Here is a 15,783-nt window from a genome sequence, read left to right on the forward strand (position 1 = left end):
GCATCTGTCTGCATGTCGATGCATATTGACATTTTTGGCCTAGCAAATTAAATAAAAGGCAAACTTGGTGACATATTCTTTTGGTCATGAATGTAACTCATATAAAAATGTATTACGATAAAGCTCAGAAAAATGGGGTTTCATTCAGTACTTCTTCAGTACCTGAGTTAACACATTGATTTCAGCAAAGATTACCTTGATTCAGCCACTTTCTCTGAAAAAAATGGTGGTTTTTTTTCTCTTTAGGATACTGTAAGCACTGTAAAGTTTGGCAGGCTGGATATGATTCTTTTGAGGAGGAGAGTGCTAAGAGATTAAATAAGCGTGAAGGAGCCTTGTATTGGGATGATGATTTAATGTTTTCTTAGTGTTCTCTCACCTTGAAACTTGTGAAATTTATTGTGGTGATTTCCTGCCTAAATCAGAACAATACAAATAATTCTTTTTAAGTGTAGTTGGATTCACTGTGAAAACACACTAATATTAGTTAAGGCTGAACTTCAAGTTAATGTAATTTCTTTTATCCATGTAAAGGTTTTAGTAAATTGATGAGCTGAAATCTGGTATCATTTGAAATAACACCTTCCAACTCCTTATACTTTAGTTTAAGAAAGTTAGGAAAAGCAATAAAAGAACAATAGACAATGCTCCAAGAAATACGGTCTTTTCTTAACACGGCCTTCAAAGTAACAGGATCTCACATTTTGTGGTTGGTATACATTTTCTTGTGAGCATTTCTGGTCTTCACTTGAAGGAACGTGTGTCCTGGCAGGACAGCTAATCAGCAAGACCTAAGTCTTGCATTTAGTCAGTACTGGAGTTGATTTTTAACAGAATTGTAATTATAAACATCTGCAAGATAACTTGAATATTGTGGAAAGTAAATCTGCCAGTGAAAAACATTTTTACTATTTTTATTTTGAAGTACTTATAAAGAAAACATGGACTCTTAAGTTGTGAAACAGCTGAATTTAATACAGTTTAAAATACATATTAAAGGAAATATCAACAGATGACTAGTGTTAAGGCATCACTATCCAAAACACACATTTGTTTTATCTCATGAAAAATTAGAAATCATCAATATTTCTGCATAAACTGTGATAGACCATGGTAAATGTAATTTTCAGAGAGCTTGATTGATAGCTAAGTGGTTAATGCACTAAATGGAGGTAGTGAATCAATCCACAAAAGACCCTTTTGCCTCCAGATAATTGCAACGTGCCTTTCCAAGTCTTTCATTACAGAAGTAAGTTTATAGCAGCAAATATGCCGTATCTTCACTACAGAAGCTCTCCAGGGTTTTTTTTCATGTTTTATAGATGTACAATACTCATACACATACAACTGAACACCTGAGAAGAACTGGTGCCTCTTCCTCTTTGCCATTCAATCCCAATGACTTTTTGGAAGCCCTCTTCGTTCCATCACTGTAGGTTAAAACACAGGCTGGAGAGCTTCTGCTTTGTATTAACCAAATTGCAGTAAGATTTCTCTTTAGCAGATCATGCATAACTGTAAATTTACTTTCTATTCCCACCAGTTTTAAGCTTCCTACAGCCAGCAGTGCATAAAGGGGAAAAAGGAGTAGACTTTTACAACATACATTAGAGTGATGATTAGAAAACCTCTTTCAAGCAGTAGTTTAAACTTCTCCTAGGATTTGCATTTGTGTACAGTGTCCACTATCAGAACTGTGTAGCATAGTGTTGCCATGTACTAACTGCAAATTTCTAGTCCTGAAACAAAGATGCCCACTTCTGCTTACACCTTCCTCCACAGTCCTTGCAACTCAATAGAGCGGGAATTCAGCCTTAGTGTTTTCATTGTCTTTAAACTTTCCTAACTATTTGCAAAATGTACTTTCTGAAGGTTAAAACTAATGTGACTAATCAGACTATAACAAATGAAAAAGTACGGATACGTCCAAAAAGGGAACAGCTGAGGAGATCAAAGTCTTTGAATGACTTTCAGGTGCTTCTACAGATTGCTTCTATTACAGTATTTTTAATATATCAAACATTATAAAAATACAAAATATTGCAAAAAGGTAGCAGGAACATTACTGTGAATTTTTAAAATGTTTAGTGGATGTTGTTATAGATGTTGCGGAGATAATGGCATGGGTTCTTTATAGAACTTTATAAATCCCTATCCCTGTGCAACATTTTTCTGTAAGTAAAAAGAAACCTAGAATATTCATATATAAAAAATATAAATTTTTCCACTATCAGGAGTCTTCACATATTTCTGTTGATATCCTTAAAGAAACTCTCTAAAAGAAAAATAAAACAAGATCAGCTTAAGATAAATTAATTTTACAGTTCTGTGATATAAAGTACATGAAGATAAAACAAAAAATGTATTTAAGTGAAATGCATACAGTAAGAAATTAAGAAAAAAGAAGGCTTATTTTTCTTAGAGCCTGGTGTTTGTTTTTTCTGAATTAATAGTCTGGCTTTCTGTGAGTACTGGTTAGGACAAAAAGAGCATAGAGATAGTACCTTTCTGTCATTGTCAAACACTAACATTGGGTTTCATGCTATTATATAGCCTGTAATTTAAAATGTCTGCATTTCTGTTTAGTTTAATTCCATCACTTCCTCTTATTTATTATGTTCACAATATTGATATAAACTTTCAGTGTTGAACACTTCTATGGTCTGAAGCAGACTTACCAACTAATTTAGCTAGTCTGCGGACTACAGCATTCTTTGCAAATATGTATCTCCAAGGGAAAAGCTTGGCTTTTGAGAAAAGAGATGCCATCATATATCTAGACATCAGAGAGTGATGGACTGGCAATAAACACCTCCCCCCTAAAATGGTAAATTTAATGATGCATGCATTTCTGAATGGTACTTTAATATTTTTGTCAGCTTTAGTAGGCAATTATATGCCTTTAAGATTGCATACTTTTGAACAATTATTGTTTCTTAAAAAAGCATTTTGTTCTGTAGAACTTAGCTTTTTTATTATTATTATTATGGGAAGGCCCTACAGCCATAGTCTATGCAGTACTCTCAGTCAAAAGTAAACAGATGTAGAAATGTTTGCTATCAGTTAGCAAAATGTATGTTAACTCTGAATTCTTAGTTGAAAATTGATTTCTGTATATGCTTATGAATGTTATGTAGAGATTATATGTAAGTATTAACCACTTCCATGCTGAGCAAGCACATAAGTGAAGAAGCAATTAAATTATAAATTAACTACAAATTTTTACACGATCTGATGTCAAACTTTGATGCCAGAGGACTTAGAGGGTTCTCACTATTTTTCCTCCCTTCCCACTTCCAGAAATTCTGGATATGGTTTCCAGGAATTTATCACAGCACCAATTGGCTCACATATGTGATCTGAATTATTACTTCTACAGTTACACAAATGCTTGGATCTAGTTTTCGGCTTTCTGTGAGTCAATGGTATATATGAAAGACCTACATATGTGGTACAATACCTACAGTGATTACAACTGAGTTAGTTCATCTACACAATTATGGTATAAAGCAGCAGTTCTCAGTCTTTTCTACCTTAAGCTCTCTACTCCAGTCTTGCAAAGATCCAACTACTTTATGGGGAAAAAAATCCAGAAGTCTGAGAAGGGTAAGGCGGTCACTATCCTCCAAACACCTACAGTAATATCCAGGAGGTTTTGTCTGGAGTAATCTCCAGAAAGAACTTGCCATGAGCAATGTTTCTATTTTTTTTTTTTTTTTAACAAGTTCTTTTGCCAAAGTTAAGCCTCACACACTGGTATTTCCAGCATTTTGTATCCCTGTACCAAACAAAAACCCCATGAAACACTGCAGCTAGAACATGCTGTGTAAACAACAAGAGCTGGGCAAGACAAAACTTGTGAAAGTAAGTTCAAGGCACACCTTTCACAATCATATAAATTTGTTTTCTTTTTAACTGATCTAATATTTTCTCTTCCTTAAAGTCAGTCTTGATGCATCACCAGATCCAGCTACACAAACCAGGTTTTCACGTCAATACTTTTTAAAAAGTATTTTCTATTCTTTGAATTGTGAGGGAACATATATCAAAATGTGTAATTTTTAAAAAGAAAGTAAACATCTATGGTTGAAGTGCATTGTATTATTATATAAAATCCGTCAGGTAGAAAGAAATGTAGTTTTAGTTGCATCATTTATTTTGGTATTGTTTCACCTTTAGAGGGCTTCTTTCTACAAAAAGATTGGTAAATAAGTAGAAGATACTAATTTACTGAATAATTTTCAAGACCAGACACCTACTAAACTGATAAATAAAACAGATTTGTATGTTTTAAAACCCAGGGGAAAATATTCATTAGGTGGACAGAAATCAGTTCTGTGACTGATAAAATTTGTTTCTGTATGGCTTTGGTAATCTAGCTGAGATGAAGAATGGTAATTTTCTATTGCATTTGCTGTTATACAATTCATAGCACTTCTTAGTCACTACTAAAATATGTAGATACTCACCTGAAAATCTCTAATGAATGTTAAAAAGAAGAAGATAAACCCAAAGGCCACCATCCATTCACAGATCGCACTCACAAAATGGTAAGTATAATCCTGACAGAATAAGACATTAAAAAAAAAAATTGAAGAAAAATTAAACAAAATAACTGCAGAATGCTATAAAAATAGACTTTTCCCTCTGTAAATTCAACAAATATTCTAAGACTTACGACTTATCATCCCGGTACCCTGATGTATAAAAGTCAATTCAGATTTAGTTTTTACAGATGGTAAGTATATTTATCAAGGTTGCACACGTTCCATTAAGCAACATATCTTGTGCCCTAACATAAAAATGTGCACTAACAAGAGAACTACAATTAGCACAAATTCAAGACATAGCTTGAATATAATTTGCACCTGATAAAAAATTAGTTCTTATGCAAAGATACCAAAATGCCCGTATTCAAAACTTTTACTTAGAGCCATTGCGTTCAGTAGTACTGTCCCTTACAGTAAATTCTCACATTTTAAAATGGACAGCTACCCTTATATGAGTTCCTGACAAGACCTTTGTTTTTAAGTAGATCATCATAGAAAATCTATAGAATATGACACAAACAGAATGTAAAGTGTTTCTTAATATGCCATCAAGAAATAGGTCACCTGTTTCAGTACAAACATTTTCTCATCCTTGCCATCTTCAGTGAAAGAAACCTCAAGAGGCAGATATTACTAAGATTACCGGCTTGTGAAGATTTATCCCACGGCTGCTTTGCCACTGTTTGGTTGAGGCGCATTTGTCAAATCTGCTTTTATTAAGCACTTCAAGCAGGATACACTCCTTGCATAATTCAACCCGCTTTTTGAATACCTCCATGTGGCAAAGTTTGTCCAAAAAGGAAACTTACCTTTCATAGATACCATTCTGAGAACACTGAAATCAATCCACATACCTAATATTAACTTTAGTATGCTCCATATCAGACCCCACAGCGTTTATCACAATAGTAAGGCCTATTTAATAAAGAATGGTGAAAAAGCTGAGAAAACAAATGTTGTAAAAAACCCCAAAAATTTCAAAATCAAAATTGGTTCACTTCTGTTCCATGTGTGAAGTTCATTTTCAAGAAATGTGACTATAAAAGGAAGTAGAACAACACACTTCTTCCAGAATTTTCTTCTTTTTTTTTTAAACAATTTATTCTGTGGGTAAGTTTCAAATGCTTCGTTAAAATGAAAGTCTAACTCTCAAGACTGACCCATCCATGACAAGTTTTCTTACCCCAGCTGCAGACAGTTTTCTAATGAATAAATAACTGAAAACCAACATTGCACAGATCAGTGAGATTTCACAAATCTGTTTATGATAATGTACTATTTAAAGTCACTGAAGTTTTTGCTATACACTTTCAGATAAACATAACAGCATACCCCAAATAATATGACACAGGGTAAGTTGGCTATCTAATGATATTTTACCTTTTCACCTGGAATCCAATCAATTTTTGTCATGGAGATTTCTGAAGCAAACACAATCACTGGGAAAAAACAGCGTAAAGGAAGATATAAAAGTTTACAGTGAGTAATGGAGAAAATGTCTCCTTACAAAAAAAGGCCCTCTTTCCCCGTTCTGTAACACAGGAGATCCTGAACAGCCAAAATATCAGATCAAAGTATTAAGAAGGCAAGTAAATTAAGCACATTATTTGAAAGGTAACTGATAGCAGCAATCAAAACAAATTTCTGCAATAATAAAGGTTTCTGTGACTTCTTCCAAAGTACAGAGGGTAAGGAGAGACATTCCAAAACTTAGATCGCATTCGTGATTGAGAACTGTGGGAATAGAGTCCTGCATAGTTGGAAGGTTTTGTTGGAAGGAATGTTGGTTTCCATTGGTCCACAATAGGTGCCTTGATATATTTGTACAACCTTCTCTCAGGATTGCAGTCCTCTTTAAAAGCGCCTTCACAGCTGCTAAAACCAAAAGCAGGCTGTAGCTGCCTGGCTGATGTGATGATCTGCTGCGACCACTTTTCAACACTGGGAGATCACCTAAAGACCAATAAAATCAATGGGATGACTAATTTTAGCAGGCTGTGGGAAAAGGCAACAAGTGTATTGAGCGCGTCTCTATGGGAGGCATCTAGTGAAACCAAGCACCAACCAGCACGATCAAAAGCATCCGCTTAGGCTTGAAGGAAATCTTGTGTATGCCAGCTGTATTTTATATGTTCGTATGTTAGGTTCATTTTAGAAGTGGTGTCCCCCTTTTCCAGGCCCTTCTCCGTACCCTTCTTCAAATGAAGGAAGTTGGAAGGTTGGTCTAGCTTAATTATTGTATGATCCTATGAAGAACACTGGGGCATTAGATTTAAATATACCGCTGACAGAAGAGATACAGCTTTTTAGAAGACCCTGAAACCCATCTTTATGCTATTAATGGTGTCTCGACATGCTATATGCATTATTATAGCAGAAATATTAGATAGCCCTAAGCCAAGATTGTAACCTCATTTTCATCCTTAATCAGCAATGGTTTAACTTAAAAGGAAAATCATGAACGCATAAAGGGAAAATCATGGGATACACCATAAAGGATACTGGGAATGAAAGCAATGCATGATATTACAGATATGGCCATCCTTATGTGACACACAAAGTAAGTGTTCCATTGTGGACAGGACTTGTAAGAGATTATAGACTGAAGTGTAATGTATACAACACCGGAGCCAAACGCCACCAAAGCTCCTATGTCATGGACACTGGGAACAGACAGCTCCTGGAAAGAGAATCAGCACAATGGTTAGCTGCTACTATTTGTACAGGGGTAGGAATCAATGAGCCCTGAGAAGACAGTAGATACATTATGCTGGGCATGTACAAACAATGGGAAGTAGTCCCTTCTCCCAACAGTCTACATAGGGAAGATGAAAGGAAATGGAAAAAGAGTAGCTCAAAGAGGTTAACTAACCATGTCCAAAGCCCAGGTCAAAGTCCTTTCCCGTGTTCACATAAAAGCATAGATCAATTTTAGTACTGTTCAACAGCTGGTCTATTACCAATTACAGTTTCCACAAACAGGAAATGGCTTGTGCTTTTCTTAAGATGTTCCTATACCTCCTTCATCCCTTTAAGTTGTCAAAGATTTTCATCATTTTGCATTGGAAGTCTAATCTGCATTTGTGTGGCCATACTCTAACTGGCATGATAAAGTTTCATGGGATCTGTTCTAACTAGTGACTGACTGCTGTAGCTCCACCCCACACCCTCAGTGGCGAGCCACAAGGCTCCAGGAAATAAGTCAGCAGAAAATCAGTTATATATTTAAAAAACCCCAAACTGTTACCTAAAATAAGCTCTTGATATGAAGGTCTTAACACTGTCAGACTCTTGAATTATTCAACCCCCTTACTCTTCTGCACATCATCAGCCGCTTCTATTCAAGTTCCACAACAAGTGAAAATGTGTATAAAATTCCAGTATCACTATATGTGGCCTATATTTTTACAATACTCTACCTATGGAAGATTCTGTCCTTTAAAACACAAACAAGCAGAGTGGATATCCCGTAACAAAACAGATTAAGATTCAAGAGAAATTATTGTATTCTAAATATTTCAAAAATTACAGATACAGAGTTATGCCACCTTGGAATCCAGTCTCAGACAGGTAAATTAGCTTTAAAGCTCCTTTCTGTCACCAGAGCATAGCAAAACTTATGCTATGATCTGACCTACTACAGTGCTATTTTACTGATTCGTGAAAACACATCTATATCCTTTCATTACATATTTTAATGTCTTTCCTGTCTGGAGACCATTGTTTTGTCTGTCTGGTAATGCTGATTACATTCACATGCTTTTTTAAATTTGGAATTCTTTTAAATTTTAAATTCATAGTAAAAATTTTACAGCAAAAGCTTCCATATTAAGTATTCTAGTGCAGACATGTTACAAGACAAGCACACATAAAACCCGTTACTGACATAACTGCATAAGCAAAAGATCTAGTATATAGGGAGAAAGCAGATCTGTCTTTTTAAAGCTACTGGAAAAGGCAGGAACAAGAAAGACATTCTTACTCCATTTGCCAAGTGTCCACACTGGGATAAAGTTAACACTTTTATCTATTTGATTTTTTAACTGAGAAAACAACTTCAGTTTCATTTATGATATTAAATTTATGGTCATACCTGAAAAGTTGCAACTATGCCCATTCCAATACAGCCCATCAATCCAATACACAATGAAAACACGTTGCACGAAGACCTAACAAAGTGCGATGACTCATTTTGCTTCTCTATTAATAAATACCTGATGTACATTGTAATTACACCTGAAAACCAAAAAATACATATTTTGTTCAATGATTATGCATTGCTTATATTTTAACACCTAGCCCTTTAACACATTAGCATACAGAATAAAATTATAAGCATAACACAACAAATACTACTACCTTTACTGGGGTGAAGAAAGGTAGTGAATTTCAAGTGTATTACTTCCAGATAGAAATGTCTTAACATTGTACATCAAAGCTATCTAGAAATAATTGCACATCACTTCAAGAAAAACACTAATTTAAATCCCATTCTCCTGTGTGTTTTAGGCACAGAGGCACTGGCATTCCACATTAGGAACAGATGTTACAGGGAGATGAACCATAGAAGTGGGAGAATTTATTCTGCTCTGATATGCAGTCTTGTACCAGAACTACATCTCCTTATAATGGATGCCCTGAAGAATTAATACAGTTTGGTGGAGTGTAAACAGAAAAAAAATATAACTAGCTGTGTATCCAGAAAATACTTTCAAAGCTTCGGGGCCAATTCTGGCTGTTCTTTAGTACAACAGCACCCCCAAACCCCTACACACAGATTTTATTCTAGCCTGTGTGACCCCAATATGCAGTCCACTCCTGACAACCACCTCTACTGAATGAGAAGATCGTGGTTCATCAGGATATAATAATCTGTAGACTGTATTTCACGGTTCAGTAACACAGAACACAGTTTCAGTCTATGTACATTTGGAAAAACAAATCAGGTAACTTTCCAGGCACAAGGTTATACGAAACACATCGAGATAGTGTGACTGAATGAGGTTCTTAGAAAAGGTAGAATATGTGATTTTTACTTTACATGAAGGCCATCATAGACTACATGTACACAGAGGTACAGAGCTCTTGATCCTTCATACCTAAATGTGAATAGAAAATGCCAAACCTCACGATTCAAGGCCAGTAGACATTTAGTAGAGGAGTAGGCATCTTGTGGAGGAAACCAGGTGTTGCTTCAACACTGTTCTTCCCTTTGCTGCAGCATCCTAGAACTTAATGTCTCCCTACATCAAAGATACAGTTTTTGCAAAGTAATGATGCCATCTTTCTTCCACTTTCTATTTCCAGCTGCATTGACTACTTTGCACTGATGAGATGATCTTAAAATAGACAGAAGCGCCTCTAAGCCTGCACTTACTGACCCTAAGGGCCTGGCCCTCTAGGTATAACTTCCAACTGTCTGATTCACAGTGGCGTAGTTCTTCTGCAGAATATTGTATAGACTGCAATGTAAGCAGACAGCTTTTGCTAGTTTTCATTTCTGTGCTGTGTTCAAAATGAGTATCTTATACATACCTAAAAGTGCTGAAATATTAATCATAAAACCAAAGATACCACTCTCTGGAGGTTTAGTCCCAGTGTCACTGAAGCAGGAAGAGAAAGAAATTAGAAGTTAATTTAGATCCGTGAAACATAACTGACATGTACACATGAAACCCCAGGAGAAATGTAACTTATGTGAACTGCTGCTATGTGCGTAAGACATTTAAATATATAAATTGGAATGTTGTCTGCTGCACACTTTAAGCTCCATTTGTAGTACTGAATCTTTTTTTTTAGAAAGAAATCAGATTTTTAGCACACTATTTGAACTGTATTTCTTCCTTTTTTGTATGCAATATGCAAGGATGTGACAGAGTGATACTTCGATCATGAATGCCATAAACTATTACATAAATAACATTTTAAAAATTACATTTCTTTTACCTGCTAACATCATGATACTAGAGTAAAACATATCTAATGCATTCAGTATCCTAAGATGTGAGAGAATTGGGCTTTACTACCTGATTTGTTTGAAAGGACTTTACCCCATGAGAGCAATTACATTCCAATGCCCAGGAAGCTTCTTAGGCACAGTTTAATTTACTAATATAGATAGAGCTTAAGAGTACTCTATGAGCAAGGTAATGTAAGTCTCTTCTGCTGAAGCAATTCATCCTTATAGGGGATAATTAGAAATTCACTGGGACAGATGGAGCATGAGTGTGAGAATATCTACAGAACTGATACACATACATAAATGTATACATATATATGAAAAATGTATACATATATACAAAATATGTTACATAGAAAACAGAATACCTTCATCATAGAATCCTCTTCCCTCTTTTCCCTTCATATGTGCAAACACCCAACCCAGAGAATGCCCTTTCCTTGCTGGAAGGACATACTCTTGGGAGTACATGGGTTCAAGTTCCCTCAAACAGAACTTTTTTATACAAGGTGAGTGCTCTGTTGAAAGAAGAATACTGTGATGCCATCACCTCTTTACGCTATTTTTTCTTGTCTAACGTACAATCAGTTGATACCTATTTGATCAGGGTCTGTTGGGCAAGCCAATGGCAAACATGTAGCCCATAAATCTTTACATAATTTGGGTGTGAGCTGAGTTTTCAGTTACTCAGCAGTACCAGGAGGCACAACTGTGTGTGTAAACACAGGCACCCAAGGAACTCTACTGTCAGAAACATAAAACACGTAAGCTAATTCAAAGCTCAGTGGAAACTGAGCAAAGATTCTGAGAACAAAACTTTTTCTTAGGTGTATGATGGGACAAGTAGGTACTAGCTAGAGGGGGTTTTACGTGATTCAAGAAGAGGAATACTCTTCATTCCAGCAGTGAGGCTGGATTAGTTTTCAGTGTTAAACTTCTAAACCTACCACTGCATACAGCCAAAATGACAGCTGCTCAGCATGAATGCCTGCGCTTTTAACACCCAGAAGAGAAAGCACTCCCTACATAAGTAATCATTCTTACAGATTTTGACAATTTTGTTAAGTTCAAGCCAGGAAAGTATGACCATATTAAAACAGTTATTTTTTTAGAAGTTAATTATTTGCTCTCAACCCCTTTCTAAGTTACAGAAGCATTTCTGTAATCAGTTGCTAAGATGATTTGTCAAGAACGGGAGGAAGCTTAGGGTAAAGGGAGAACCCATTTCTATGAAAAACTGGTGCAAAAAATAGAGAAAAATCTTGTATTTTGTTTGACCAGATTGGTTCCGAAGTCTCAGATAACAAAAGCTTGGACCAGGCTTTTAGACAAGTTTTTACAACTTCTCAAGCATTCTGAATCCCTATTCATCTGAATTTTCTTGTTGTAATGCTTTCTGAAGACTTGCTCCAGCTTGTACTCTGTTTCTCTTTGATAGTGGAATTTATGAAAACAGTACAGTAACACTAATTATTTTTTTTTGTCTGACACTTTTGAAAATCTATGCTTCATTTAGCCCATTTTTAACATTCAACTTCACATCTTTTCCTCATGTTTCTGGAGTGTTTTCATTAATATCACAAAGGACTCCATTTAAAAAGTAGGCCACTTGTGACAATCGTGAAGGACTTTTGCAAACCAGAAAATGCTCTGTGCTAAGTACAGGACTGTGATCACTTCAAAGCTTTTGAAGGATCTTAGGTGAAAAAAGAATGGAATTGGCACATGCAAAGAAAGTCACTTGAAGTTCTTGGAACACTTCACATCATAAGAGCAATCCAAATAACCTGAAATTGCACTGAACTCCATTCATTTTTTAATTAAAGCTTTTCTCAACCTAAATCTTCATAGATGAACTTTGCTGTTGTTGATTTTGAAACTCAATAATCTTAGATGTATGCTGTCAAGAAACTTCATACCAAGAATACTGTATCATATCTGCAATGTATTTACAAACTACTGCACTGGACTTTTAGGGACACAGTCTTTTTAATCCCATATTTTGCACTAAAAAACCTCTGAAGCTAAATGAAGACTTAGTTACATTCTTGTTTCACTTCTGGTCTGCTGCTTTGAAAAAAAATATTATTTTTAACTGTTACTTTGTTTTCATGAAAAAGAAAAAAGCAAATGGCACAAATGAAACAAAACCGTGTGCTCACTTATTTGCAATGGTGCACAGGTAAGAACAACCACCATGCAAAAGACAAGGAACCCTGTATGAAAATGACAGCATTTTTGTGTCACCATCTCATATAGTAGAACTCTACAGTCAAACAGTCTTCTCAAGACTGGAAAGACAAGAAGGTAGAGGAGACAGGGAAAAAATATTTTAGGACCAAAAGACTCATGATCATCTAATTTTCTTCACAGTTATCATAAACTATTTCTCTCCAAACTGAAGTCCCAAATTTTTAAAGTAGGAAGATTATATTCTGCCTGCAGGGATTTTCTGACTGATCCAGAGGTACTAACTGGCAGCAAATACCTTAAGGAAAATTCCCTTTATTCTTTCACTGAGAATTCAAACCACCAAACAGCCCCCCCAGCACATCCAAATTAGTTTGGATTTTGAGTAGCATGAGGAAAAGAGCTAATTTGGGCACAATCTAATCATCTTTTAGGCCTCAGCTGCTAGAAAATTAAAAAATCATATTCATTTTTATTTAGCCAGAAATGTATTTATATGGTTTGCTTGATGAGACATTAGGACAGTTTCAATGACAAATTTAGATGTGGTCTTTCTCTCATTGTGATAGCTGTTACATGGTACACAAATAAAATAAACAAGTTACTTCAAAGCATATACCGGGTATTTGAGGAATCTAAATAAGAGGTACAGAAATTTTGAACTAAAATTTGTCAGTATTTTTCTCCTTCATGTAAACAGAATTTCCCCATACAAGCTCTATTTAATTTTTATAGTTCATTTTAGGATATTGCACAACTGAAATGTTGCAACATTCTTCCTCTTTCTTTTTTATCACTCTAAGTTTCACTAAATCACGTTCTTAATCCCATGATTCAGCTTCTTAGGCTAAAGCAATAACCTGCAAAATAACACTATGAACTATGGTGTGACTGTTGGCCTGAGTACTTAGAAGGAATCATCATATTACTTCCAAATGCACCTTCTACGAAGATCATATGCTTAGACCATGCACCTTCAGAATTACTACAGATTGTTCACCAACAGTTAATGCATATTCTTAGTCCAACTGTTGTGCTAAAAGGTTGTAAAGTAAACTGTCTTTCAAAAAACTTCACGAGCAAATGCAGAGGGCCTGAAATGTGAGTGGGTTTAATGTTTTTTTTAATCACTCGCACAGCCTTATACATCTGGGGTTTTTTTAGGGTATGCAGACATTTACTGTGATTCCTTAGTTGAAGGATAAAAATTATCTTTTCAGTGAGATGTTCAGTTATATTAATATAACTATGGCAGCTGTGATACATTCATCAGAGTTATACAGCTGTGACTTGTAGGTTTGATCTACCTCTTTAAAAAGAATAACACAACTGAGATATCTTGGTTGTCAAAAACTTGACTGCAAACACAATTACACAGAAAAAAAACCCTACTATTCTCTCATATGTTTTATTCAAAGACATGGCTTCAACATAAGAAATATCATTTGTCAAATTTCTTAATACAGGACCTCAAAATCCTTCTGAGCACAAACCATGAACTCAGTGTGGACACAGTTATATCAAATAGTTTATTTTTCTTGGTTAAAAATGTATAAATTGCACTGATTACAAGCACTCTTACGTCAGTAAAACTGTGTATGTAATCAAGGAAGAGCATGAATATAACCACAGTTGTTAAGGCAGTAGTGTATTTGTGCATGTGCAAGAACAAGGCTTTCCAAAAACTGAGTCCAGATTTGGGTAGATAATCTTAAAAAAATTTGCTGACATAAGCATGAAGCCAAACTTTCTTTGGCTCAGTTTGAATGAAGCTCAACTTTCTTGTGGGCTCCAGTGTCATTTGCACCATCTCACTTGCTTATGGTGACAGACCCTAATTTTCAATCAAATTTATGTGTATGTACAGATCAGATTAGCAGCCTTCTGAAATTGTGCACATCCATAAGGCCCTTCAAGGAATTAGGTCTTGGTGTACCTTGAAAAATATATTTTAAAGTCTTTTTTTATATCTTCTATATATCAGAGACCAGTCTTGACTTTCTGGCTTACCTTTAATCTATTCAGAGCTAAATACTAGTAATTTCAGAGCTGAGATTTAAATGTTAACATAAGCCAATGTATAAACAATGATTTATACAGAACTGCACTTAAATGACTAAAGGTTATAGAAAAGTGATGCCAGTCACCTCTCTGGGAGCCTTTTACACTAATTGTCCCGATGCTGAAATTTTAAAAATGCATGTCTGTGGGTGTGAGTGTCCTACAAAAGCTACTGTAGGGCTTCCAGTCCTGTCACCATCTGATGCACTTGGGCCAGTCCTGGAGTTACACAATCAAAACTACATTTCCACCGCTTACTCCTTAAGTTTAGCTGGGGTCGGGCCCGCACCACACTTTGGCTCCTGTGGAAAACTCACTCAGGTCCTACCGTGTCCGTCAGCGCGGGGGTCCTGTGGCTTTCAGGGGGGCCGGGCAGCTGGAGGGGCGATGGGCCACTGGGGCGCACAGCGGGTCTTGCTCGGCTTCCCCTCACGGGGAGGCGCCGCCACCGCCGCCTCTCCCCCTGCGGGGACCCGCATCCCCACCGGGGGGCCCGGCCCCAGCTCGGGGGGAAGGCGCCGCGGCGCCGGCAGGAAGGCCCCTCTGCACCTCCGGGCGAAGCCGCCCCCTCACAGCCCGGGCGTCACCCCCTGCGCCCCGACGGCAGCTCGGCCGCTCCCGCCGCCCCCCCGCCTCACCTGATGTAGGGGACGAGGGGCTCGACGTGCCCCGCCAGCACGGCGATCGCATAGGAGATGATGAAGGAGGCCGAGGACCAGCTGACGAGCAAAGCGGGGACGAACGCCACGCCGGGCATACGGCACAGCATCACCGGCGGCCGCTCTGCCCGGGGCATCGGCGGCTGGGGCGGCAGCGCCCGGCCGGCCTCCGCGGCGGCGCCCTCAAGTCCCGGACCGGAGGACTTGCGGGACGGACGCACCCACACGCACACACACCCCACAGACACACCGGCCGGTTCCCGGCCGCCCCACACGCCTCTTCCCCCGCCAGGCAGCGGCCGGCGCTGCCACCCCCGAGCGCCCGGCAGCCCCCGCCGCCCGCCGGCTACCCTTCACTTTCGAT

The 15,783-nt window shown here is 37.4% G+C and overlaps 1 protein-coding gene across 4 annotated transcripts; it reads right to left on the reverse strand.

Annotated features, from left to right (window-relative positions):
* Positions 1–954: 954 nt before the first annotated feature.
* Positions 955–15,783, reverse strand: DRAM1 (DNA damage regulated autophagy modulator 1). 4 transcript variants are annotated; one of them, XM_037389319.1, is made up of 8 exons: positions 15,399–15,451; positions 12,672–12,800; positions 10,086–10,153; positions 8,644–8,786; positions 7,053–7,230; positions 5,931–5,989; positions 4,470–4,562; positions 955–2,275 (listed from the first exon to the last, which is right to left on the reverse strand). In XM_037389319.1, exons 2-8 carry the CDS (start codon positions 12,743–12,745, stop codon positions 2,231–2,233), a joined length of 660 nt encoding a protein of 219 aa, XP_037245216.1. In that variant the 5' UTR covers positions 12,746–12,800; positions 15,399–15,451; the 3' UTR covers positions 955–2,230. The 4 variants fall into 4 exon arrangements, with proteins under 4 accessions (XP_037245216.1, XP_037245213.1, XP_037245215.1 ...); XM_037389316.1 differs by lacking the exon at positions 12,672–12,800 and having other exon boundaries at positions 15,399–15,780; XM_037389318.1 differs by lacking the exon at positions 15,399–15,451 and having other exon boundaries at positions 12,672–15,346.

This window comes from Falco rusticolus, chromosome 5, assembly GCF_015220075.1.
Source record: "Falco rusticolus isolate bFalRus1 chromosome 5, bFalRus1.pri, whole genome shotgun sequence".
NCBI classification, from domain to species: domain Eukaryota; kingdom Metazoa; phylum Chordata; class Aves; order Falconiformes; family Falconidae; genus Falco; species Falco rusticolus.

Coding starts and splice junctions, on each gene's coding strand:
- DRAM1 (XM_037389316.1), bottom strand. CDS start 15,556: ATGCCCCGGGCAGAGCGGCCGCCGGTGATGCTGTGCCGTATGCCCGGC. Junction 8,787..10,085: donor TAATATTTCAGCACTTTTAG/GTATGTATAAGA, acceptor TTTGGTTTTCAG/GTGTAATTACAATGTACATC. Junction 2,276..4,469: donor CATTCATTAGAGATTTTCAG/GTGAGTATCTAC, acceptor TTTTTCTTTTAG/AGAGTTTCTTTAAGGATATC.